The following is a 23865-nucleotide window of genomic DNA, read 5'->3' as shown; positions in this document are numbered from 1 at the left end:
TTCGATAAACAGAATGCTGCAATCTAAATTAATACATTAGTATAGCAGTAACTCATAGCTGCAGACGTTTTTGAATGATTTTGCTCAGTACCCAAAAGTTCAACCACATTCAGCTATCCAAGGACATACAGAGATAGAGGTCTCAACTTTTGTTTACCCTGGAATAGTTGAGTTTAAAAACAGATCTTACAGGTTAAGTGTTTATTTTTTAAGATACTAGGATACATTTACTACTTCTTGTCTTATGGGTAACTTGTTAGTTAATGGATTGCCTGTATGATAGGACATTTTGTAAACTGGATGCAATTACTATAGTTAAGGGGCCTTTACCAGAAATATATTAAATCTCCCAGGTGCATTGGCTTCTTTTTTTTGTTTTTCTCTCAACGTGTTTATTAGGATCTCCAGGTAAGTCATTCTGGTCAAATATACCCGAATTCTGATGATTACACAGTAAAAAAAAAAAAAAAAAAAACGTACAAAATGCCATTCTATCAAAAGAAACATTAAAGATTATAAACAAAACATACATTTAAGGGTTAATTGATTTGTAGTTAAAGATGTTCTGAGATACACTGCCATTACAGATTCTGGCCCGATTCTGCTGCAGACGAGCCCAGCTCTTTTGCATAGCGGTTAAGACGTGCGCAGGGTCGCTGGTTCACGCCCAGTCTCCGCCTGGTTACACCAACTTAAATCAAAACAAACAATGCATGTTGTATTCCTTCAGTTAGAATATGTAAGACAGTCTTAAATCACAAGTTTTTTTTTTTTTTTTTTTTTTGCTTTTATTATATGTACATTTAATATTTAACAAAGAAACAAATTGTAAAAATCCACATATTTTGCTTTGCAGGTCACACTTTAAAAAGGTCAGTACAAATTTCAGTTGAAGAAAACAAGCAATGCTGTACAAAAGAAACAATAGAAAGACAAAGGTGGTCATTCTTAAGCTTACTTTTGGAGTAGAAAAGACAAGGATGCAATCAGAAGGCAATTAAATCAAAAATCCATACTGGGGGGGAGGGACGGACGACAAAACAGTGACTGTTCTTTAAAGAAAAATACTGTCCTCTTTCCTCTTGTGTGACCATAAAGGGCAATCTGACATATCCCTGTAGGTATAGTACTTTAATGAGTACCAGTCTAACAGGCCACATTACCATAACATTAAAAGTTTTGCAAAACTATGCCAAGAAGTTCTGCCAAATGTTTTTATCACTAGTCTTAAAAATAAAAGATTGCCCTCAAAACTTTTGCATACACATAAATATTATGAACTGATTTCCTGATATTGATAGAAAAATACATTTAGTTTTGTCAATTTTGCATTCTTTTTAATAAATCATTAAGTAAATGAGCAGCACGAACAAGTCTTCAACAAGGCAGTGCTTTGTAGAGCAGGCTTGGCTGTACAATCCAGTAGCGGTTTAGGCATTCTGCTGCCGCCTGATGGTAGCCTGGCTCACATGCTTGTAGTACAATGCCAGCTTGTCTTGCAACTTCTGGTAAAGCTGGAAAAAAAAGACAACAATTAATGAATGGATTTGAACGAAAATGTACATTACCGTTGTATAAACACTTTTTAAAACTAAAATAATGCACCATATGACCCAAACTTAGCAAAGGCTATAAACTGAAACAGATATTTGTGCTTCAATTGAGACGTTCAAGGATTACATGAGTTTTAGTCAATTTCAGGTCAGCATCAAGACTTGATCCTCTCACCCCCCGCCTCCAAGATCATAACTCCCTTCCATTGATGACAACTCCCCCCCCCCCCCCCCCCCCCCCCCCCCCCCCCCCCCCCCCCGAAACATGTCTACATAGCAACACGAAAACATAAAAAAATCAACTTACCACAGCATTGTTGACATTAGACTGATTCTCTCCAAGTGCCTGCAGCAGCTGATCAATGGCCAAGTAAGGAAGCCAAACCAATGGAGCTGTGGCCGACAGGGGTCTCTGAAAAGAAACCAGTGTTCCTAGTTAGTAACAAGTGCTTAAATTTGCAGGTAACACTGCCACTCCATTACTGGTACCCAAACCACTGAATTACCTAAACAAATCCCATGTTGTAATGCAGTGCAACTTGGATTTTCTGAAACAAAACAAAAGTATGCTGCAAAAAATTAGGAGCGTCAGCTGCAACTTACTTCAATTCCAAAGTACTGGTGTCCCTTCCCCAGCAAGGCATCCACAAATTCAAGCACCAGCTCTGCTGCTTCTTCTAGGAGGTCATAGTTCAAGTAAAGACGGAGCAGGCCAGCAGCATCAATTTCCTGCAGGAGGGAGAGTCAAGTCAGTTATAAGAAATACACTAAATAGTGACAAAAGCATCAACCGGTCACTAAATGCAGAGTGGTGTTCTATTTTTTAAATCCATTTATCAAATTCACAATTTTTTTCTCTACCCATTTTGAAATGCCCAGTTCAGGTGCAACTCGTTTTTACCGATCCAGAGGACTTAAGGTCACTGTGCAAGCTTAGTTCCCACCATTTCCTCTTTTCAGTGGATGCTACCTAGGTCCTGAACCCCTGGAAGCAAGAGACTAGCCAGGAATACATGTCCTGACCAGCAGGGGATGCTGAAGCAGCAGGGGTTAACTGGCTCCAATCACCACCAATGCACAACTTCCTGTAGGTGCCCTGCCAGTTTCACATGGTATTTGACCCAAAAAGCATGGGACTTGCCTTGTAACAGTTAACAAGCCAGTTTGGTATTGGCACTCCGTGAGAGAGCAGCTTGTTTATGACACAGCGATGGTACTGGCCGTTCTGACACTTGTAGCGCTGAAGGTAAGAAGACAGCAGGCGCCATGCCTCATCAGTTGCACTAGAAAAGAAAAGATAGAACCATTTAACAAGGGGAGGGGTGTATGTTTTGAATAACACAACTCTCAACCACAATACCCACAGGGTACTCCACATAACCTACTGACTTTACTGCTCCACACAAGCAGTATCCCGGGGCAACAAATCAAAACATGGTAATCAAGTGTGCCGATAAGCCATTAAAATGTACCTTGATTCTTTGGTAGATATAACCGATGAGAGTTGATTTGCAGCTAGCCAGTCCCAGGCTTCAGATTGAATGGCCTCTCCACCATACTGCAACTTAATGCACCTGCAGAGAAAGGAAAGAAAAGTAAGGCACTGTTCTGGCATCCTTAACATTACACACTGCTCAACTGCACGCAAAAGCATTCCTCCATTTTGTATTTTTGTTGGGTAAACAGAATTTTCCACTGAAATATAGTGCAAGATCAGGCTTCAGATTCAAACTAGTATTGTAGAAGATGTCTAAATATTAAAATATGTACAAATTATGCCCTACTTTAAAATTACTAAAACAAACAAACCCATTTTAATGAGCTGGACTATTGTGTTCCCACCATGCAGACAGTTATACTGTGTTACTCAAACTTACTTGAAGGCCAGTCCCTCAAAAACAGGGGGCAGGGAGAGTTTAAACGTCTGGCAGAGGGACAGGGCAGTGTCAAACAGACCAGCCTGAACCAACAGGGCCACCATCTCCACTGCAGAGGCATTTCCTGGAAGGCAAGGCAGATGCACAGTTAAAGTCAACACATTTCTACTGTCACAAGTGATTGCTATGGGAGAAAAACAGAGTGGTACACAAGCTGCACACTGTGCCAATGGCACATAACTCTCAGTAGTCCAGAATTACTTTCAAAACACCAGTTTTTAATGTTTCATTGTATAGTTTCACCGGCTAAGCTGTAGTTTTCCTTTAGGGCATAACTTCCCTTTTATAAACGACAATAAAACTTGGCCCTACAAATTGCATGGAAACAGTATAGCACACCTGCGATGGCAGCCAAATTAGGGTCGTGTTGCGCGAGGGTCATGCGGTTCCGAGCCAGAATGTATTCCTTCTCCAAATCCTTCAGCTCCAGGATTTCAATCTGACGGTTGGCTGTAATAAAACACAAGTTTCAAGCACATTATTCACTGAAAGCTTCTGCTCCATTACTGCAAAGCAATGAGCAGACACACGCACACACTCACACAAATAAGAGAATAGCTTGTGTTATGAGAACTGAACTGTGGTAACCTACCTGGGTTTGCAGCACACTCGCCATCGTAGTTTCTCTTTGGTGATGCACCTGGGCGCTCATACTGAACATGGAGGAGGGAGGGGAAAAGAAATTATATAAATCATAATTAACCTTATATTAAAACAGAATGCAATGTGTCATATGTAATCTCAAACAGATCTGTACAAGAACACAGGGTAGCAGCTAATCGATAAGACTCACCACTCCTCCAGACGCCGGCTGCACTATCCATGCATACTCTGGTCTGATGAGCCTCAAGCAGTTCAAGGCACAAAGGTAACAGTTGACCTGTTTCTGCAGACCGTTGAGAGTTCGGACCTCCCTCCCGAGGCGCATCCCGTACTCGAACATCACTGTCCCGGCTGGCAGGGAAAAACACCACCGTTAACCAGGGGCTTATGGGCGTGAACTACACTTGTACTACGTTGTCTGCAGAAACTTGATTTTGCAGACATCCTGCTACTGACATATTTACATGAACAAGCAGAAATATAAAATAATACATGTAGTGAAAATATCTTACTCGCTAATGTTTCATGCTTGATAAACCACACCTCACATTTTTGGAACACAGACTGAATAATGAGTACATATATATATATATCTATTATACAATTGATTAATATATTATTATCTATAAATCATAATTTGCCAACAATATTATATATATATATATATATATATATATATATATATATATATATATATATATATATATATTGTAAGGTACCAGGGAGGGGGTTAAAATCCTTCCCTGCTAAAAACCTTGTGAGAATGCACATTTGGGTGTTATGGGGTTTAATTGTAATTGTTTTAATGATTTAGTTAATCCTCTGCACCTGATCGTAATTATAAATTAGAGACGGGTGCAGGGTATTTAAGAGAGGCAGCCAGACTGATCGGGGCTGCTGAGTGAAGAGCCCGACTGCGTGTGTGTCCAGTCGTATTGAAGAGAGTGCTGAGAGAAGCCCGTTTTGGTGTTTGTCAGGTAAACGGCTTAGCCGTCCTGTGGTTTAGTGAGGAACCAGTCTATGTTTAGTCAGAGCTCCAAGAGGGAGCTAGGTGTTTGTTTTGTTTTCATTTCTGTGTTTATTAAAAAGTGCGCGTCAGCGCCGTAAAAGATCAATTTTTGTGTCCTGGGTCTATCTTAAAGGGGCAACGAACTCCGTGAGTGCGAGGATCATTTACAATATATATATATATATATATATATAATATGACACACACACATTACACAGAGAAGCCAGTTCTTACCTTTTCTGTAGTTGTGCCGGTTGATGTGAAAAGCATACAGCAGCTCGTAGTAATTGTGAGTCATCAGGTCAACCGCCCGAGCTCTGGACTCAATGATAGTAACCACCTGAAACACAAGGCAAACCTTGCAACTTTAAGTCTAGTTGGATCAGTGCATTAGGAACACCAAAAGAAATCAAGCAAATGTGCAGCACCCACTTCTGCAAAACAGTAACCTGATTATATGGAAAAAAAACTAGATATACTCAATTGCCATGTCAGGCAAGCAGTGTTCCAAACTTTCCGTTTTATAACTGCCCCACAACAGGTGCTGCCAATAAACCAGTTAGAATCCCTATAGGATCGTTCCACAAAAACACTGACAAGTCACAGATATCATGGGAATCCCATTATTTTTCTTTGGATGGATCAATCCTGATACAAAATCACAGGCTTGCCAGTAGTTTGATATGGATTACTTATCCAAAACTAGAAATCAGCCTGTCTGCTTATTTGTGCTTGTGGTTGTGAATGTGCTTCATCCTGGCTAGCAGAGCTGTCCCATTTTCCGGTACTCACCTCATCATGCAGGTTGACGTAAGGGAACTCAACCAAGTCATGAAGCTGAGAGCGTTCACACAGCACCACAACCAGCTGTCGCAGACAGTCCAGCTGCCTGCAGAGGGGACAGAGACCAGACAGAAGAACGCACGAGAGATGAACACTGCACCTGGATATCGATATCGCAGTCTTTATCACAAGCATGTTTTTTGTAGCTATGAATAGCAATACTTAAGATGTGTGTAAACCAACACCATGGTTTGTCTAAAAGCAAAACAAGGTTTTTGTTTTGCTCGAGTGTTGAGACTCTACCTGCAGGGGTCTGGATTCTGGGTCAGCGCCTCATACGCCTGTTTGTTGTGTCCGAGGTCAAGATGGTGTTTAAAAATACGGGTTTGGAGGGCAGCCTAGAGAAGAACATAAGACGACCTTTAGTATTCCCACTAGTCACTACTGGTCATCAAAAACAGTAAGATAATTTACCATTATATCCCTAAAGACACACACTCACCAATTTCCAGGTTTATGTGCATTATTGTGATTTTTTACTGATGACTAAGCCATTGTCTCGTGTGACCTGCTCTTTCTATTCCAACGAGTGAAGATTTCAATGCAACCGTACAAAAGGGTTATGCGACACTTACCTGGCTTCGCACGTCGGTAGCTTCGGAAATTGCCATCGTTGACAACTGAATGACAAGTTCAGGTAACCCAACATCTTCCAGCAACCTCAGAACCTAAAGGAAAAATACATCAGCAAAACTGGTCAAAAGATTTGGGCCATGAACATCAGATCACATCGTTACTTATTCATATTCTATACCCTGTGAAGATTTTTGAAGGCATTTGGTACTTAGTTATTACTCTCCGATTAAGCACAAAACACACTATAGAACTTTGAGTAACTTTAAATATATGTTTAATAAAAACAGTCCAATTTTATTGATTCTAAAAAGACAAAGCAGCTTCAGTTAAAGACATGTCAGCAGAAACAGCAAGTGGAGAGGTTGGCCAATTCTGGTAGGTTTTACCCAAGAGTAAATTTTAGTTCTGAATGGTGGAGTCTGATTACCAAGTACCACTCCCTGATTATCTGTGCTGTAGTTGACTGCAGTGCCAGTTCTGTACCTTGTTGTAATACTGCAGCCGGGGAGCTGAAGCTGCCTCCTCATCATCCGAGCCGCCAATCAGCCTGTCCAGAAACTCCTCCTTCCCAACCTCTGTTGCTGCCTCCTGGAAACACTGCAGCGCCTGCAAAGAACAAATAGATACATAAAGAAATAGGGGGTTAACTGATTCATGAGATGGATTGATTGGCCAATGGCTTTTTAAAAAATATACTGTTGTAAAGCACCCTGGGATTCTCTGCATGAAGAGTGCTATATAAAAGCCAAGTGCATTGCACTACGATGCTTTAAATCAATTAACATTTCTGTTAAACCGAACACAACCTACATACAAAAAAAAGCCATCTGTTTCAATATTACACACTTAAGGTTAGTATCCTGGATCATTTAGTATATTGGTAAGGTTTGAATATTGTGCTTGTTATTGAACAATCAGAGAACAGCACATACCTTGTGACCTTCCCCTGTGGCCAAATAGCACTGTCCCAGCACAAACCTGCAAGACCCCACATTCACCTGGCACCATGGACTGACCAGACGAATGTGTTCCTTTAAAAGAGAGACAGAGCGAGTCAACCTCTTCTTCATGCCAATCAGATACATGAATCCCACTATATTTATTACATCATAGACCACGGTGACACTAGATTGTATATGTAGTATACCATCTACGAACCCAATCACATGAATGCAAACATTCATTGCATTCCTTTATGATAAATAATCTTGGCTTAAACAAAAACATTTTAGCGTCATTTTTTGGGGGGGCATTTCTGCCATCAGTGCCGAAATTAATTGACAAAGCAAACAAAATTATCCTAATAAATTTAGTTATAATACTCTGGCAGACCTTAGAAAGCACATAACCTAAGGATATAAAAAAAAATAATAATTTGTACGCCCCATTTCTATTTGTTTGTTGTTTTATGAGTGTCTGATCTTCTGGATGCTGTACCTGGAGTTGTGTGTACTGGCAATTTCCCATCATGCACTCTAGGAACAGAAAACCTGGGTTACTGGGCCACCTGGTTAATTTAGGTTAAGGGAGAATGACTCAACTGGAAGAAAACACATGTCTTCACATGGTATTGAATACTGACGCACTTCAGTGGAAAACTGACAAAACACAAACGTCCCATCTATTGAAAGTAGTTTATGAAACAGGTATGGAAGAGTTACGCTAATCACAGATGTCAAAAATGTACAAACCATAAGCTGATCTCAGCCTGCAACATTGCTCATGCTCCAATGTGCCTAGTTCAACACAGGCAGTTTTGCATATGCCACACTGTTTAGATAACAGTGTTATACATGCAAATGCAGATGTCTTTTCGGATTTCCTAAATAACTTGGCAGTGCAAAGGATACAAGTGCTGCAAGAGGTAGACAGAGATTGCTGCAATTAACTGCGACCAGTTCAAGACGGCGTGGGTCAGCGGTGTGTCTGGCTGAGCATATATCTGGTAGATGATGCGTTTCCTGGCCACGGTTTGGAAAAATAACTCCACCACAGTCTGGGGACTTGACACTGCAAATAGAGGAAGCGGAATTATAGTATTTGGGGGGGAAAAAAATTGGCTCAACAACAGGCTTGTAAAAAATAAATTCAATAGAAAAAAAAAAACTTACCTGATTTATTTGGAGTCAGAGCAGGAGAATCAGACATATCCAACACTGAGAGATGCTGCAGGTTGGCCTCTCTGCAAAGAAAGTATCGAGATATAAAATGAACCGCTTAGAACAGCTTGTTCATATGTCGAGCATATCAACTAATTTGTCTACCAAGTAGAGTAGTTGCTGACTTTACTTACAGGGTGTCCATCGGCACTGCTGTGGACAGACACCTGCTTGCCCACCTGACCAGGTAATAGGAGCACAGACAATGCGACGTTCGAGAAACCAGGTCCTGTTGTAGCTGATAGAGCTGCCCGTCACCTCCAAAATAGACCTGAAACACAGCATGGCTCACTTAGCAAGGACTTTTTTTTTTTTTTTTTTTTTTACATAACTGCAAACATAAATTAATAAAAACAGAAAAAGAGTACACCTTCATGCCAAAAACATATATGAATTTATATATATATATATATATATATATATATATTATATATATATATATATATATATATATATTTTGAATCGTTCTGCCAGATTTGCAGGTTGCTCCGATGTCAGAAAGATAACACCGTGGAAAAAAACGTATAAGAGACGGGGTCTTCTGTACAAAAAATAAATAGAAAACAAACAATATATCGACAGTGCGGTTATCCAGGTCTTTTGAATGCGTGTCAGTTGCACTGAAATGTTCTAAAATCTTCAGTTTTGATTGGCTGAGTGTGGCAGTGTGATTTAGAATATAAAAACCAACACAGCCTAACAACAACTCACCTCTCTACCCAGGTGCAGATAGAGCTGCTGTAGGATGAGCAGGTCCCGGCAGAGCAGAAAGCGCGTCATGGCATTCTGACACACAGCCTGGCCCACGAGATGAACTGCAGCACTGCTTCCAAAGAGCTGGGACAGACCCATCCGCACACTCAGAGGCTGAACTGGAAAATAAAATTAAACATACACAGTGCACACGCTTATACACTTCACAATATGAATGGGATAAAGTATCCAGCTGTCCAAATATATACTGTATGTCCCCCTAACAATGTGCTAGGAACACATTACAGATCACTGTGCGTTTTACTTTATTTCTATGCCTGTTTTCATAAATGGCAAGTTTAAGTAGAATAAAAGGTTAACGATCAAATCTCAATAAGCAACAAGTAAAATGTTCAGCAGCTAACTTATCTACCTGCACCCAGATTGTCCTCCATCGGTGTCTCAATTTCATAATTCATCTCCCGGAGAAGAATAGTCATGGCATTCACAGGGTTTTGGATAGCCTGCATCTTATTCTGAACGTCTTCAATCCCATTGTCACTACAACACATCAAAAGCAATAAACACTTAGCTGAGATATAGCAACGGGAGACACAAAGAAAAACAACTTTGCTTTACCAAAACTCAAGTCATTCAACTCAAGGTGCTCCAAAATGAGCTACAGAAAAACCAGGGCCTAGACACAAGGAGGGCTGTGCAGGCCTTGTTACAATCTGTTCAAAATGATATAACTGAACTAATCAATCCTCCATCCAGATCCTCAAGATCATTACGATTTCCGTTTTATCTGTTAAACCTGCAGCAGAATGGGGATGAGTTTCCACTCACTGTTCACTGCCGAGGAGACACTCCAGGACCTGTTCGGCCGCTCTCTCCGGTGACTGCATGTGCTCCAGCGCTTTCTCCATCACACAGGCCATCTCTTCAGTGATGGACTCACGGAGCAGACGCAGACACTGCACCAGCTTCAGGACATCCCGAGCAGCATCGGGATCTGCCAACAAAGAAACACCAATGCATGTTAACAAACAGCGTGAGCAACATGACAGGGGTGGAACAATGGGTAATCATCAAGTAGCATTTTAAATTTGGTGGTTCGGGATGAAATTCTGTGAGTAGTCCGGCTAAGTCTTTATAACCTTACTGGACATCAAACAGCAGGTGAACGGCGAGCTCTTTGCACTGATACCCACCATCAGTGACAGGTGTCTCCTCCTCCTCATTGGACAAGTGGCCCTCAGAGCACAGGTACAGGTGATCCACAGCAAAACAGGGAATCAGGAAGGAGATGTATCCCTGGAGAGGAAACGGAATGACATTCGGAAAATGTAACACACTTAACAGGCTGTAGCATGTATGGTACAGATTCTCTCTACCCCCACCCCACCACTACTTCTGTAAACGCAGGATGTCCCAAAAATCTGGCATGAGAGATGTTACTAATTCATATTGGTTGTAGATTTCTTTCAGGTGTGAAATGTCTTTAAGGATTCAAATCATTTTGAAGTGTGGCTGCCTTGATTAACTGGGAGCGTGCATAATAAATGATTCAGCCTGCGATACCTGACTCATGGGACACCCTGTAAATAGCGTCATACCCCTGTTTAGTAGCAACAGGTTCCTTTACCTTTTTGAGCAGACACACCATAGCTGTGCGGGGGTTGACATGCAGGGCAAGGGGGCTGGACAGTGCCTCCTGGTACTGTAGACAGCAGGCGTAGAACTTGGACCAGAACTCCACCTGTAACTGCCGATACTCCTCCTGGGAAAACTCATACTCGGTCACACTGCCCTGGAGCTACGAGAGAGGAAGGAGGGCCAACCAAATGTTAATAAGTAAACAGCTCGCACTTTGAAAAGGCACTGCTTTGAGTCCAGAGCTCAAAAGGACCCACCTCGTTTTCTACAGCGACCGTCACCTCCATCTTCAGAGCTTCCCAGGACAGATCCAGAATTTTCTCCCCACCTCGACGATAGATCTGAATTAAAAAACAATTAGGTTAGCTTTGTAAACATGATCACAGGGTATTGCATAACAAACTGATCTACTGTATGAATAAACAACTAAAACAATTTAAAAAACACACTGGCCAAAGCACAGTGGCAAAACAGAACAGTTTAATATGATTTCTAGCACCTTTGATAATCCAACACTTTTACGTTAACTTACCTGCAGAGCTTTAACAAGAGCAGTTGTTGTAAATTGTGATGGAGAGAAGAGGCTTTCCAGGTAGGCTTCCTGTATTAAATAAAAATTAAATGTACAAAAGAAAGAAAACACACATTTTACGTGAAGTTTTTCTCATCTGTGCCACAGGGTATAAAGAATGAAAATAAAGTAAAAGACATTTTGGTGTTGTGCTATTAATCCATTCAATTTAAAGGTAACATTGTTAAGCAGTTTTCTAAATACATACCCTGGGATCATATTCTTCCCCAACAATAACTTCTTCTGCTGGTGGAGGCTGAACAAAAACCTGGTTCCACTGTGCAGCCTGATTACTGTTTAAAAAAAAAAAAAAAAAAAGGGAGATTGTGGAAAAACATCCCATCGATCTTAAAAGCATTCTTTCCTATGCATATTGAAGTTCCTATGCAGAAATTCAGCCCGAGGTTCTACTGCAGTTCTTTTTTCTACTTACTGTTCGAAGTTGATGTATTTGACAATAGTCTGGTTTTCATCGTCTTGCCAGAGAGCCCAGACATCAGTGGAAGTCAATGAAAAATCAATCAAAGTCTCCTGGGAGCAAACACAACAGAGGAAATATTATTTAATTAACTCCCATTTGTTCAAGCTTGTATTAAAACCTGGAATGGATGAAAATAGCTATGCAATTTCCATCCTTGGAAAGTGTTAGGTGGATTAAAATACCTGTGTCGCAAACAGTGAGGAGATGTGATCCAGGCTGTATCTGTTACTCTCTGTACTGACCAACTGGAAAACACAGAACTGAAACAAGACAGGGGGGGAATGAGTTCAGAAGAGACGCACAATTTACATCCATAAATATAAAACACTCAATATCGCTAAATTTAAAAATACCAAAAGAAACAATGTTTAGACTGGAAGTTTCTTTATTATTATTATTTTTAAAATTACATTACTGCTTTTTTCTGATGCTTATTTTAGAAAAATGAAAACTGGCATAGAAAAACATGTAACACATATTTATACAGTATGTTAAATTGTGTGCGACTTTGTTAATTTGAAGGAGCACTAGGTACCTGTCCTCTCTTTGGAACGGCGAGATAGACCCCAAGGCAGAGCCCCGTTGAGGGGGAGAAGGACAGCCTGAGCTTGTGTCCCTGCCCAGCAGAGTGCTTCACATCCCTGTTCACCGGCATGTACTCCATCATGTCAGCCACCATCAGGCACATCTGGTCCTGTCAAGAACACAAGGTCATACACAGTGGCACAGGCCAGCACTATGGTAACAGGGCTAGAAAGGAGCGTTGTGAACGCAAAGAGAACCCTTTATAAAAACTAAAAACAATCCTTAAGGTTTGTTCAGATCAAAGGTGCACAGCAAGGGCCATTCTAGCCCAATAAGACTCCTATCGCATAGCAATTTCACTTATTCCAGGTTTCACTACGTGTGTCTCATTAAACTCAAAGTAAAACCAGGAAAAGATCCAACTGTTATGCATAACTGTTATGGGAGTCTTATTTCCAGCCTTGTATTTATTACACCAACACCACACTTAATTACCAATTACAGCTCTATTCAGGTATTACTCCATTAGTCAGAGTATTCCTAAGGTATTTGACATTACACCTTACGGGAGTCCTGATTTCCTGTTCCTTACAAACGGACGTAAATCTCCATAATAATAATAATAATAATAATAATAATAATAATAATAATAATAATAAAAGTACTTGCTTTGTATGACCACATTCGTAGTTTGTGATCCTGGCACAGAGCGAATATAAAAGCATCGTTTTCCAGCTGCCGAACCGCAAGACTGAGGGGAAGATCTGACGGGCCCTGGTCTCCTCTGGAGTGAAAATAAAAACATGCGTTAGGTTACCATGAGCCACTCTCCCTGCTGTGAAAGAGGAGTCTCATTTCCATCCTTGCAATCAATCACATTTCACCTATTATTTCCATGACAGCGTATGATCAGGAAAGATTTCACCCCCTCTCTTACCTTATTGCTGTTGGCATCCAACCGGTGAGAAATCTCTGCATTACAGAGCTCTGCTTCAGCTCCAGAATAGAAACACTGCCTAAAAAACACACGCACATACAACAAACATATGCTTAGTAACAAGCACTTCAATGAGGCACATACAACAAAATCTCTAGTTAATACTAGAAGTATGTTAGACTAGTGCTTTTAAATTTTGACATATTTATTATCAATTTATCACCAGTCACACATTTAGAATGTGACTGCTAATGGAATACCTTTATTTAATTTGACATTTACTAGAAAAAAAAAAAAAAAAACAATGCATTCATGGATTAGAAACCAGAACTAAATAAAATAAAAACCTATAACTGCGCAAAAAGACTGTTAAACCTTATCCGCCACTGCCTCTGGCTCTTTACCTTGCACGTCATGTGGAGGTAGTTTGATGATCAGCATGCCTCCTGAGGTCGACGGCAGAGCAAACAGAGCCTCTCCCTCACTGCTGAGCCACGCTGTGGACGCTGTGGAGTTCGGGAACTGCCCCGGGACGGAGGGAATCACGTAACTGTTCTGAGGATCTCTGAAGTCCACCTTTCCGATGTCAGTGAATATAGACTGCATCTGCGTCTCCGTAACCAGCTCCTACACAGGAAATAGTGACAGAACGAGTTACTTCTGTGGCAGAAACCAACATGACTGTTCTTTTCCAATAATGCGTGGCACTGGTGGCAAGGAAAGCTCTGTGGTCACACGAGGAACAGATCCATTTTCAGATCCATTCCCCTTACAACTCATAGGACTGCACTGGCAATCTGAGCTTATTTTCAATACCTAGACGACTCGCAAGACAAGGCTGTTAATCACCAACACTGACGTATAGCACACATAAAAATCCCTCAAGACACTTCAAAAAGAGAGAGAAAGAAACACCTCAACTAACTACACAGCCATAATAAAATATTTTTCATTATAATTATTGTTATGCAACCAACTGCTCGAATGGTTGGAGCACATGAAAAAAAAAAAAAAAAAAAAATACAAACACATGACTAAGATATGGTGGTTTGATGACATACACTCCTGTACATCCGCGATGGGTGAGGCAGCACCAGCCTGTGCACACTCTGATTGGTCACTATGAGAATGATCACATGACTGTGCGTCTCCTGCAGATGTACTCCACCGGGGAGCAGGTTGCAGTTCACGATCCTCAGCCTGACAGCGTTGTTCAGCAGGTTGGTGTCCAGGGATTGCTCCACCAGCTGCAGCGTGTCCCCAGATGTGGTCCTGTGAAGAGAGGCAGCATTTTAAGTATTGGCATAACAAGGAGGGTATGGGACGACAAAGGCGGATGGATGGAGGCCAATGCCCTACTCACCAGTGTATGAACCGGTGGCTCGTAACTGATAAGAGCTTGCCACTTTCTTCATAGTAGAATCCACCAGCACTGTCTGGGTATTTCACCCCTCCTGGAAGAGAATTCACTCCTGCAAAAAAGCAATAGCGGTTTTAAAATTATCTTTTAACATGCCATGAATGTCTGCTTTGGGAATATCTATGAGGCAATGCTTTCAAATAATTGTATGTGTGAACATAAACACTGGTCATTTATAATTAATAGCTCTGGGAAACATCTAAGAAATTATATTAGACTGCATTTTCACAAATAGGGTACTTTAAAAAAAACAAGACTATGTGGTAGAAAACTGACTATTGTAACTTTCAAACAAAAAACAGGAATAATAAAAACTGTCAGTAAAAACGTGTTCTAACGCTGTACGTGAAATTACCCTCTTGAAAAACAATCCTATAGGATTTTTATTTATTTTTTTCCCTAGGACTTCTATCTTTCTATGGAGTTACTTCCAGGATCCTATTGGATTTTTTTTTCTTTTCCTGTAAGATTTATATTCTTTAAGGTTCAAGTAAAACAAAAATACGTACATATGAAGAAAGCAAATCGGACACTAGATAGACTTGCGTTTCCTGCTGACGAATAAGGCTAATACTGTCTGCACAGTCTAGTAACAATGTCTTGAGTCCACTCCCGCCCCCAAGACAATGTATTATATTTGTAATGAGCAACTTCGCCTTTACCGGTAGTGCAGTTTTCTTGCTAGACTTCAGCCACAAACACAGCTTAACAGTCATATCTATTTGAAATATGAATCTACATGCTGGGACAACAAATTCGTTATTTTACAATATTTAGTTTAAAAAAAGGCGCATAGTGCCCGGCAGCATGGCATTGGTAAAACATAACTACACATCCCATCCTTTCACTAAAAAAAAAAAAAAAACTGTTCGTAAATCACTTTCTATATATTACATGTTTCTTCTTTTCACCTGGGTTTACTGTAATGTCCCGGAACCGCTGTACCGTTTCTCTCTCAAACCCGCATATCTCTAAAAAGCTCCTCTCCAGAACAGCCGCCATCTTCCCCGCGTTGACACACGGGAGTGTGGAGAGGAGGAGTCGAAGTAACTGCAGAGGGAGATTCAAATGATTAAAGTCACAGTACAGCCCCATGCTACATGCATGTGGCTCCCAACCGTACACGGGTATACCGTCACATCCACGCCTTTCAGGCGAAAAAATAAATACCCAAGTTCTGCCATGTTTAATGTGGCCGCACGGGTATTATTTCACTATCCACAATTGCTTTAATAAGCTGCAAACAAGCAGAAATGTAAGCATTTTTTTTTTACCACTTTTTTTTTATATTGTTAAAGAAAAATCGTTAAGCATTTCATAAAATGGTATTATGCAATTTCCAGGGAACACTGTGTTTTGAGTCTGCAGAGGGGGTTGTTATAACTTATATACGTATGTGTTTGGGGATACTGTACCTGACACTCAGACAGGACCAGAGAGACAGCGCAAGATGAATGCTCTACTGCTTGTCACCGTCTTGCCTGTCAAGGCAAGCATACAATCATGTTAAAATCAATTACAATACAACAAATAAATCTGTGCAAGTCCCACGTTATTTCGAAACAGAGAATGGCATAACATATTGAACTGATGCTACAATTGGGGTACGGGTTAACCTTTAACTGAATTGTCCACCGTTTCATTTGCTCTATATTGTTGGGTTTTTTTTTTGAGCTCAGCTGATAAAACATATCAGATTGCTGATATGTTTTCGGAGGGTTTGTCCTTTGTACATGGCAGATCACTCTGGAACTGAGGGCAGAAAATAAGACCAAGCAAAGCAAGTGTATTAAAGTATATAATGAAAGAGCATAGTTTAGTGTGATAAAATATGGGGAAATGCACAGTAAACTGCAGTAGCTACATAATATAAGCATAGGGCAAAATTACAATGTGCTAAATGCCTGTACTAATCTCACAGGGCAAACTTTCACATGGTTAGGGCCACTGTGCATTGATTTGTGTTCAAGCTGTTTCATTTGTTGCAGAGGGATACATGTCCACTCCCTAGTGAGTACTTCCCCTGTTCAAGTGCCACAGACTGTACACTGCTTACAGCCATTGAATACAGCTCTCTGCTAGCTGAACTGCCTCAGCCCTAATATCGTGTCTAATACCGGCTCATGCTCTTCTGTTTCATTTAAAGAACCGGACCCACAGCTGAAGTATTGGGTTCCTTCAAGCACCCTGCTGTCTGAAGAACAATGTTACTTAACTGAGGGATAAATTACCTGCAATAAACTTTGGAAATAAACTAGCAAAAAAGCAACATGTCTCTGCTTTCCACTTTGTGTCCATTTCATTATGTTGCATTGCACCACTCACACTAACTCTCAGTACCTGTGCTTCTGTGTGCAGGAAGTCAATGCAGTTTCGACAGTCTTGTTTGCAAAACTAATCCAAAAGTTACTGTTAATGAATGCACCCTTCACATGTATGGCACAGGTAGCTTAAGTCTTAAAAATAGACAGGTAAAAATAGACTAGCTCTGTAATGCTGGAGAAAAAACTTTGTATTGTCTAACACACAGGGATTAATATAGTTTAGTAACAGGGATTGTCAGACTACCGCATTTTTGCAGAATAATACCAGTTTTTAACTTCTTCCTCAATGCATACAGACTTCTCAATATACAGTGTGCTAGCATGCCCATTGTGTAAACTAACCTCGACATGATGATTTGAGAAGCTGACATGCTGGTGCAAGCACCAGCAGCCTCCAACCACAGCAATGTGAGCAAGAGGAAGTAAACTCAGTAGATGTCTGTTATGCATCTTACCTAATCATAACGGTTTTGGTCTATGTTTGCTACTGTCATTGTATACCAGCCACACTGTGTTTGCAGCATACAGGATGCCAGAGAGGGCTCTGTGTTGAAATAGAGACATTTGAATGTGTGCTGCAAAAACACAGTTGGGGGGGGGGGCAAGTCTGCTGGAGTAACTGCCACTTCTATGACAATGAAGATTAGTGAATAGCCTTTAGCTTATCTATTGACAGTGTTCAGTAATGCAGGGCAGTATGTGCAATAAGGGTTTGTGTTGAATCTAGCAGGATTTTACAGATCAGGTGTAAAGAACCCCAGTGCAGGTATAACGACTGTATGCAGCACTCAGTGCACCTGGACCAGCTCCTCCATCTGTCTAGAGTCAGAGACGGAGAGAAGGTCAACATCACCCAGCATGTCTCATACCTTTTAGAAATATTGAATTCCATCCCTGTTTAATATACTATTGCAGGTATGTGTGTCCTCCATCACTGTCTATTGTAGCTTTAGCTCAGATTATTAATTACCAGGCATACTTGCTAGCAACAAAATGCAACTTCTTTCAAATGCATTTAGCAAGTGTTTCTATTTGACCATCTTCAAGTACAGTTAATGATTCAGCTATTAGTGATGCATTGTTAAAGTAACTGCAGGGTTAATTGAGAGCTTCAGAACACATAGTTAATTGCCTGAGGAGCCTGGTTAAATGGGTTTGTTATAACAGGGAGCAGTTTGAAAAGCTGCCATGTTCTGATTAAGTGTTCATTTGCAAATTATTGGTGAGGGGTTTCCCTATATGTGAATAATCTTTCATTTGTATTTAAATGCAACTGAGGTTCATACATTTAATTTGCATTTGAATGAAGATTTGCTCAACCCTGACATAAAATACCTGTTTAATTTAAAAAGATATTAGGATCTTCATAAACATTTACCGTGCAGTTTTTTGCCATGGTTATACTATGAATTTAATCCCTGTGTTTTTTTGTTTTTTGTTTTTTTAAATTTTTTTTTTTTTTTTTAAATATGCTTTGCCATACTTCTCTGGGCTTTACAATGCTTATAGTGTATATTAGCTCTTATCTAATAATATTGTTATTAACAGAAATTAATGCCTGCTTGATTTTTTAATCTTACTAAATCAGTAGCGATCAATTTTAATATAATGCTGCCAAGACCAAAAATCTTAAACAGAAGTTTGCAAGATCTGCAATAACCAGCACCATATATAGAATTAACTAGCTAGCAACAAAAGTAACGATTATGACAGAAGGAAGAATTCCATTAGAGACGTAAAAGTATTTCACCATCGGCTTGTGCAATGTGTTTGCAAGGTTCTGTCTTTCGTATCTGAGAAGCGTTATAAATACACAGAGTGTGCAGACAGATAGAAAGACACAAATCCCAGCCACTATCAGAGATGAAAGCACTGCTGGTTGTCGCTTTTGCTTCTGCACTGCTATGTCTCTTGCAAAGCTACCCTGTCGAGGTGAGGCAAACATATATAGTTGTATCAATATTAATTTTAATGAAAGTCTACATTTGATGTGTTTATTTATTTATTTGACAATGTAAGGATTTTTATATATTTAGATATATTTTTATATTTATATATTTAAAAATTATTTGTGGTGATTTTATATATTGATTTTTTTTTTCTGAAGTTGTTTATTATTCGTTAAGTAAGAATGTATAACCATGCAGACAGGCAAACAGACAGGCAAAAAAAAATATGGACCATCTTATTTCTTCCCTAGGTTGATTTAACACTGAAGTTTGATCCAGGTAATATATTATACATTTATTTGACATTATATTTTATATTTAAGAAAGTTATGTTCAGCTTTTATAATGCTAAAATATTGCTAAATCTCTACTGGCCACTACTGTTTTTTTTTTTTTTTTTTTTGTTTTTTTTTTTTGTTTTTTTTTTTTGTTTTTTTTTAATTCCAGTTTTTATTGTTAAAAACTCTGTACAGAAACTCATTTTATGGATGTTTCAGATGCTGAGGATCAAGTTTGGAAAGTCAAGAAGAAACACCTTGGTAATCATTTCTGATAACATACTGTTACATCTATAATGCAACTGTTACATATATACTGTATGTATAGATAATTCAAAATCAACCAACAGCACTGTATTCAAATAGAATCTGGAATCACTACAAATATGTATTGATGAAGATTGAATATATAAACAGCTAATTCACTATTAGGTACAATATATATTATATTAGTTTTAGCCAGAAATTGCCTGTTTATACAAGAAAAAAGAAAACATTAAAAAAAAGTTTTTTAAAAACGTTTCTACCTTACAGAAAACGAGACAGAGCTGTCTGCCGACTCTATGGACATTTCCACCATACTTGAAAAAGCCAACGCTAACCTCGGTAAGAAAGTACACCTCACCCGCTGCCCCGCCCCTTTCCTACTAGTTCAGCCAATTGCAACTGCACTAAATGCACTGTGTTGTGTTCTTTTTCAGATAAAATCCCAGATGGAACAGTCATTCGATTTGGTGACATTGCAGTCGATCCCTTGGGATCCACCAACGCCGACCCCTGCACTGAGCGTTCCTGCAAATGGCCCCAATCCTCAAATGGGAAAGTATACATTCCATTCGAAGTGTCCAGTGATTTCTGTGAGTGCACCTTCAATTTACATCAGCGGTGACATTTCTAACATTCAATGAAAACCCTTATTATTATTATTATTATTATTATTATTATTATTATTATTATTATTATTATTATTATTATTATTGTTGTTGTTGTTGTTCTTGTTGTTGTTTCATAGATTAATTTGGAATATTTCAGAGAAAATCCTATAGATGAGACGTTTCTGCTGGTACCTGTAATAGCTCTCTGTACTCACACCAGTGATGGCCTGACATGTAGCACAGATGCCACCATGCAGCAGTTTATCAGTGCATTTCTAGTAAGCTAAATTATTTGGAGTTTCTTGAGTCTGTCTCATTGGGAGATGGGAGAATCAAGCTCTGTATTAGGAGTCTCCTGATGAAATCAGTAGACGTATGTCACATAGTTGTTTGATTGTAACAAGACATTTGTGCAGAGATTAGTTGATCATTTGGGGTTTGCAATAAAATAATGATTGAATGAATAATTTCTTGACAAAGTTTTTTTTTTTTTTTTGCAGCTTCAAGAGAGAGGGCGATAATCGAGGGGGCTTTGAGCTCTTTTGTCGCGTCAACCTGCATCGAATTTATAAGGCGAACCAACGAGCGTGATTACATCTCCATTCAGTCGCTCTCTGGGTAAACAACACATTTTTATGCACTTCATTTTAGTTCATTTTGAGTTCATTTTGAATTCCATGTTCCTTTGTAATAGGGAAGACCGGTGTTCGTTGTCACACAGGCTGGTTGTTACAGTGCTCATAGCTATGACACTAGATGGCGCAGGCATGTGATACTAACACTGAAATGTGTGTTCTATTGTCTGGAAGTCAACCATCTTGTAATTTGATGTCAATTCCAATCGTTTTCCATTTTATTCTAAGAACATGTATCTTAGGTGTCAGTTTAATTTGTGCATTAGAAGACGATAAAGTGCAGTAAAACATAATGAAGCACAGACAAGCTAGGGGGTATATCCCATAACACCAGAAGACGCTGATCAAGTTCATCTTTACAGTTAATGGATACATCACCGTGCATCAGGGACTGACAGGCTTTTGCTTCCCTGTGTTGGTTCAGGTGCTATTCCTTCATAGGCAGGCAAGGGGGGCAGCAGCCGCTGTCCTTGAGCAGAAGTGGTTGTGTCTATCATCAAGTAGTCCAGCACGAGTTTCTGCATGCTCTGGGATTCAACCATGAACAGACACGTAGTGATCGGGACAGCCACGTGAGCATTTTATATGAGAACATACAGCAAGGTGGGCTTTCTCCAAATGCTTCTAGCTATTGCAGACTTGCCAGTATGCACACAGTCAAATTGTAACGACTGCACCCTGTAATTACTGGTGCCTAAGCAATGTGTGATTTATTACTCATTTAGAAATATGTCATTATTTAAAGTGTATTAATAAGGCATGATTGATGACTGACATATCAGACTGCACAATATTTGTATTATGATTATGCTGCAATCAGTGCCATTTAAAATACTTTTCTGTATGTTCTGTTTCCTAAAAAAATTTTCTGCCAAATTTTTCAATTCTTTTTATCTAAGGGATGGAGTATAATTTCAATAGAGTGAATACCAATAACCTTGGCACGCCTTACGATTATGGTTCCGTGATGCACTATGGAAGGCAAGTATTCCTGCAGTATAAATATCACTACACTGAAGGACTCCTGACAGCTGTTCTCTACTAACCTTAGCTCTAACGCTAACCCTAACCGTAACCCTAATGTGTATTGTAGGTATGCTTTCTCAAGAAATGGAAGACCAACTATCCAGCCCATACCTGACCCCAATGTTTCAATTGGGCGAGCCACTGAATTCAGCCAAATGGATATTGAAAGAGTCAACAGGCTCTACAACTGCAGTAAGTGTTCTCCTTTAAATGATCTGTTCTCTAGATCTCCCTTGGCTTTCTGTTTCAGGCTTTTTAAAACTCAACAGGGCTCTCAAACAGTGTAACCGTTAACCTGACCCTCTGCAACACTTTGCCTCAAGTAGAGTAAGAAATAACACTTAGAATAGTGTTTCAGGGACAGACGTGGGAGCTCTGTTGATGCCACCAAGGAACAATGACTGAAACAGAAAATACAACACAAAAATAATCTAAAAAAGACTCCATGAAATTTAAACTGGAAAACATTATTATTATTATTTTTACTATGCTTTTTTTATACACTCTGAAACATATGTATAATAATACAACCTCACCTGTTTGTATGGATGTTGCTGTAGAATATCATCCTTTTTTAGCTAATTTTTCCAGCCATGGACATTAATATATTTCTTTTTTCTTCCTGTTTCATTTCAGGGGGCTACCTGTGATCTAGCAGCTGAGGATCCAGCAGTCTAACTCTGACCCCGACCCCGAACCTGATCCCGACCCTGGCCCGACACTGACCCCGACCCTGACCCTGACCCCGACACTGACCCTGACCCCGACCCCGACCCTGACCCTGTCCCTTACCTGTCTGAAGAATGATGGCATATGTGGCAAAAGCTGCTTTTAGTTGTAAGTGTTTAAAAGCTGAACTGTTGCTCAGTCCTGTTCAGTTTCACATTGAAATATACCCTCTGGGTGTCTGTTCACGTCGTTTCTATAGTGCATAATTCTGGGCTCTTTAGCAGTAAGAAGAACATGTCTGTTTGCACTGGTGATCCAAATAAAGACGTTGCTATCTGCAGTAATAGGAGGCTGTAAATGACATCTTTAATTTTGGTTAAAACACCTATTGTATGTCATTAAAAAATGGCCTTACAAACTTAATATATGCATATAATACAGTTATTCTATTGAAATATGGAAGTGGAATAGTGTGCATAATTTCATTTGAAAATCACTGTAAAGTAAAAAGTTCCTTGCAAACTACAGTACTATTTACTGCATTTCAGCACTCTCCTCAGAAATAAAGTCATATCTGCAATGGTGTAATTGTGTTCTTATTTCTTCAAACACTCAGGAAGCACATGCTTGTTTTCTTGTTTACAAACACGCATACAGTGCAACCATTCCCCTAATGCAAACATTTCATAACATTTTTCTTTTGATGTTTTTTTTTAATAGCTTTTGTCCACCTGGTGGCACTCTGTGCCTAGTTAGAATATCTCACTAGAATTGATCTGGCTCACGTGTGTCTCAAACAACAAAAATATGGCTAAACAGAAATGTTCCTTGCTGAAGTGAAACCTTCGCGCAGGTGTGGCTGTTTGTTATTGTGTCAGCTCACGAACATCCATTATGCATTTTGACTATGATTTGACATATTTCACCCGGAATTGACAACCATCTTACTGGCTAGTAATAGTTACCCGAGCAATGATTTTGGTAACACTAACTTATTACTACAAGGTAATTACACTGTAATAGCACAGTTATTACAAATATGGTTCGCCACAACAACATGCATAGTTACAAAAAGAACGATGCTGGCTTGTGTCTTTTGCATTAACACTACACTTAGACCTGTGGTTGTTTATTTTTTACAAT

The 23865-nt window shown here is 39.6% G+C and overlaps 2 protein-coding genes across 2 annotated transcripts; one reads left to right on the top strand and one right to left on the bottom strand.

Annotated features, from left to right (window-relative positions):
- Positions 1-771: 771 nt before the first annotated feature.
- On the bottom strand, positions 772-16000 carry nup160 (nucleoporin 160). Its single transcript, XM_041276118.1, has 36 exons — positions 15878-16000; positions 14910-15018; positions 14608-14818; positions 13951-14173; positions 13547-13625; positions 13279-13393; positions 12620-12778; positions 12267-12344; positions 12037-12134; positions 11812-11896; positions 11565-11633; positions 11290-11373; positions 11022-11192; positions 10588-10690; positions 10223-10388; positions 9807-9934; positions 9392-9552; positions 8815-8951; positions 8633-8703; positions 8372-8531; positions 7959-8028; positions 7454-7552; positions 7005-7127; positions 6521-6613; positions 6189-6283; positions 5895-5991; positions 5337-5442; positions 4284-4444; positions 4083-4143; positions 3830-3940; positions 3431-3554; positions 3026-3127; positions 2695-2836; positions 2157-2282; positions 1861-1965; positions 772-1514 (listed from the first exon to the last, which is right to left on the bottom strand). The coding sequence occupies exons 1-36, from the start codon at positions 15966-15968 to the stop codon at positions 1431-1433; spliced, it is 4197 nt and encodes a 1398-aa protein (XP_041132052.1). The 5' UTR covers positions 15969-16000; the 3' UTR covers positions 772-1430.
- Positions 16001-19108: 3108 nt separating this feature from the next.
- On the top strand, positions 19109-23302 carry LOC121329969 (high choriolytic enzyme 1-like). Its single transcript, XM_041276120.1, has 10 exons — positions 19109-19222; positions 19491-19518; positions 19737-19778; positions 20052-20123; positions 20219-20374; positions 20893-21010; positions 21452-21630; positions 21927-22008; positions 22121-22245; positions 22690-23302. The coding sequence occupies exons 1-10, from the start codon at positions 19154-19156 to the stop codon at positions 22701-22703; spliced, it is 885 nt and encodes a 294-aa protein (XP_041132054.1). The 5' UTR covers positions 19109-19153; the 3' UTR covers positions 22704-23302.
- Positions 23303-23865: the final 563 nt, after the last annotated feature.

This window comes from Polyodon spathula, chromosome 17 (assembly GCF_017654505.1).
Source record: "Polyodon spathula isolate WHYD16114869_AA chromosome 17, ASM1765450v1, whole genome shotgun sequence".
NCBI lineage: Eukaryota > Metazoa > Chordata > Actinopteri > Acipenseriformes > Polyodontidae > Polyodon > Polyodon spathula.
The sequence above is the reverse complement of the archived record's forward strand: the minus strand, read 5'-3'. Positions and strand labels throughout refer to the sequence as shown.

Coding starts and splice junctions, on each gene's coding strand:
- nup160 (XM_041276118.1), bottom strand. CDS start 15,968: ATGGCGGCTGTTCTGGAGAGGAGCTTTTTAGAGATATGCGGGTTTGAG. Junction 13,626..13,950: donor ACCTCCACATGACGTGCAAG/GTAAAGAGCCAG, acceptor TGTGTTTTTTAG/GCAGTGTTTCTATTCTGGAG. Junction 8,952..9,391: donor ATCTGCACCTGGGTAGAGAG/GTGAGTTGTTGT, acceptor GCTGTGTTTCAG/GTCTATTTTGGAGGTGACGG.
- LOC121329969 (XM_041276120.1), top strand. CDS start 19,154: ATGAAAGCACTGCTGGTTGTCGCTTTTGCTTCTGCACTGCTATGTCTC. Junction 19,779..20,051: donor AGTCAAGAAGAAACACCTTG/GTAATCATTTCT, acceptor TCTACCTTACAG/AAAACGAGACAGAGCTGTCT. Junction 21,631..21,926: donor ATATGAGAACATACAGCAAG/GTGGGCTTTCTC, acceptor TTTTTATCTAAG/GGATGGAGTATAATTTCAAT.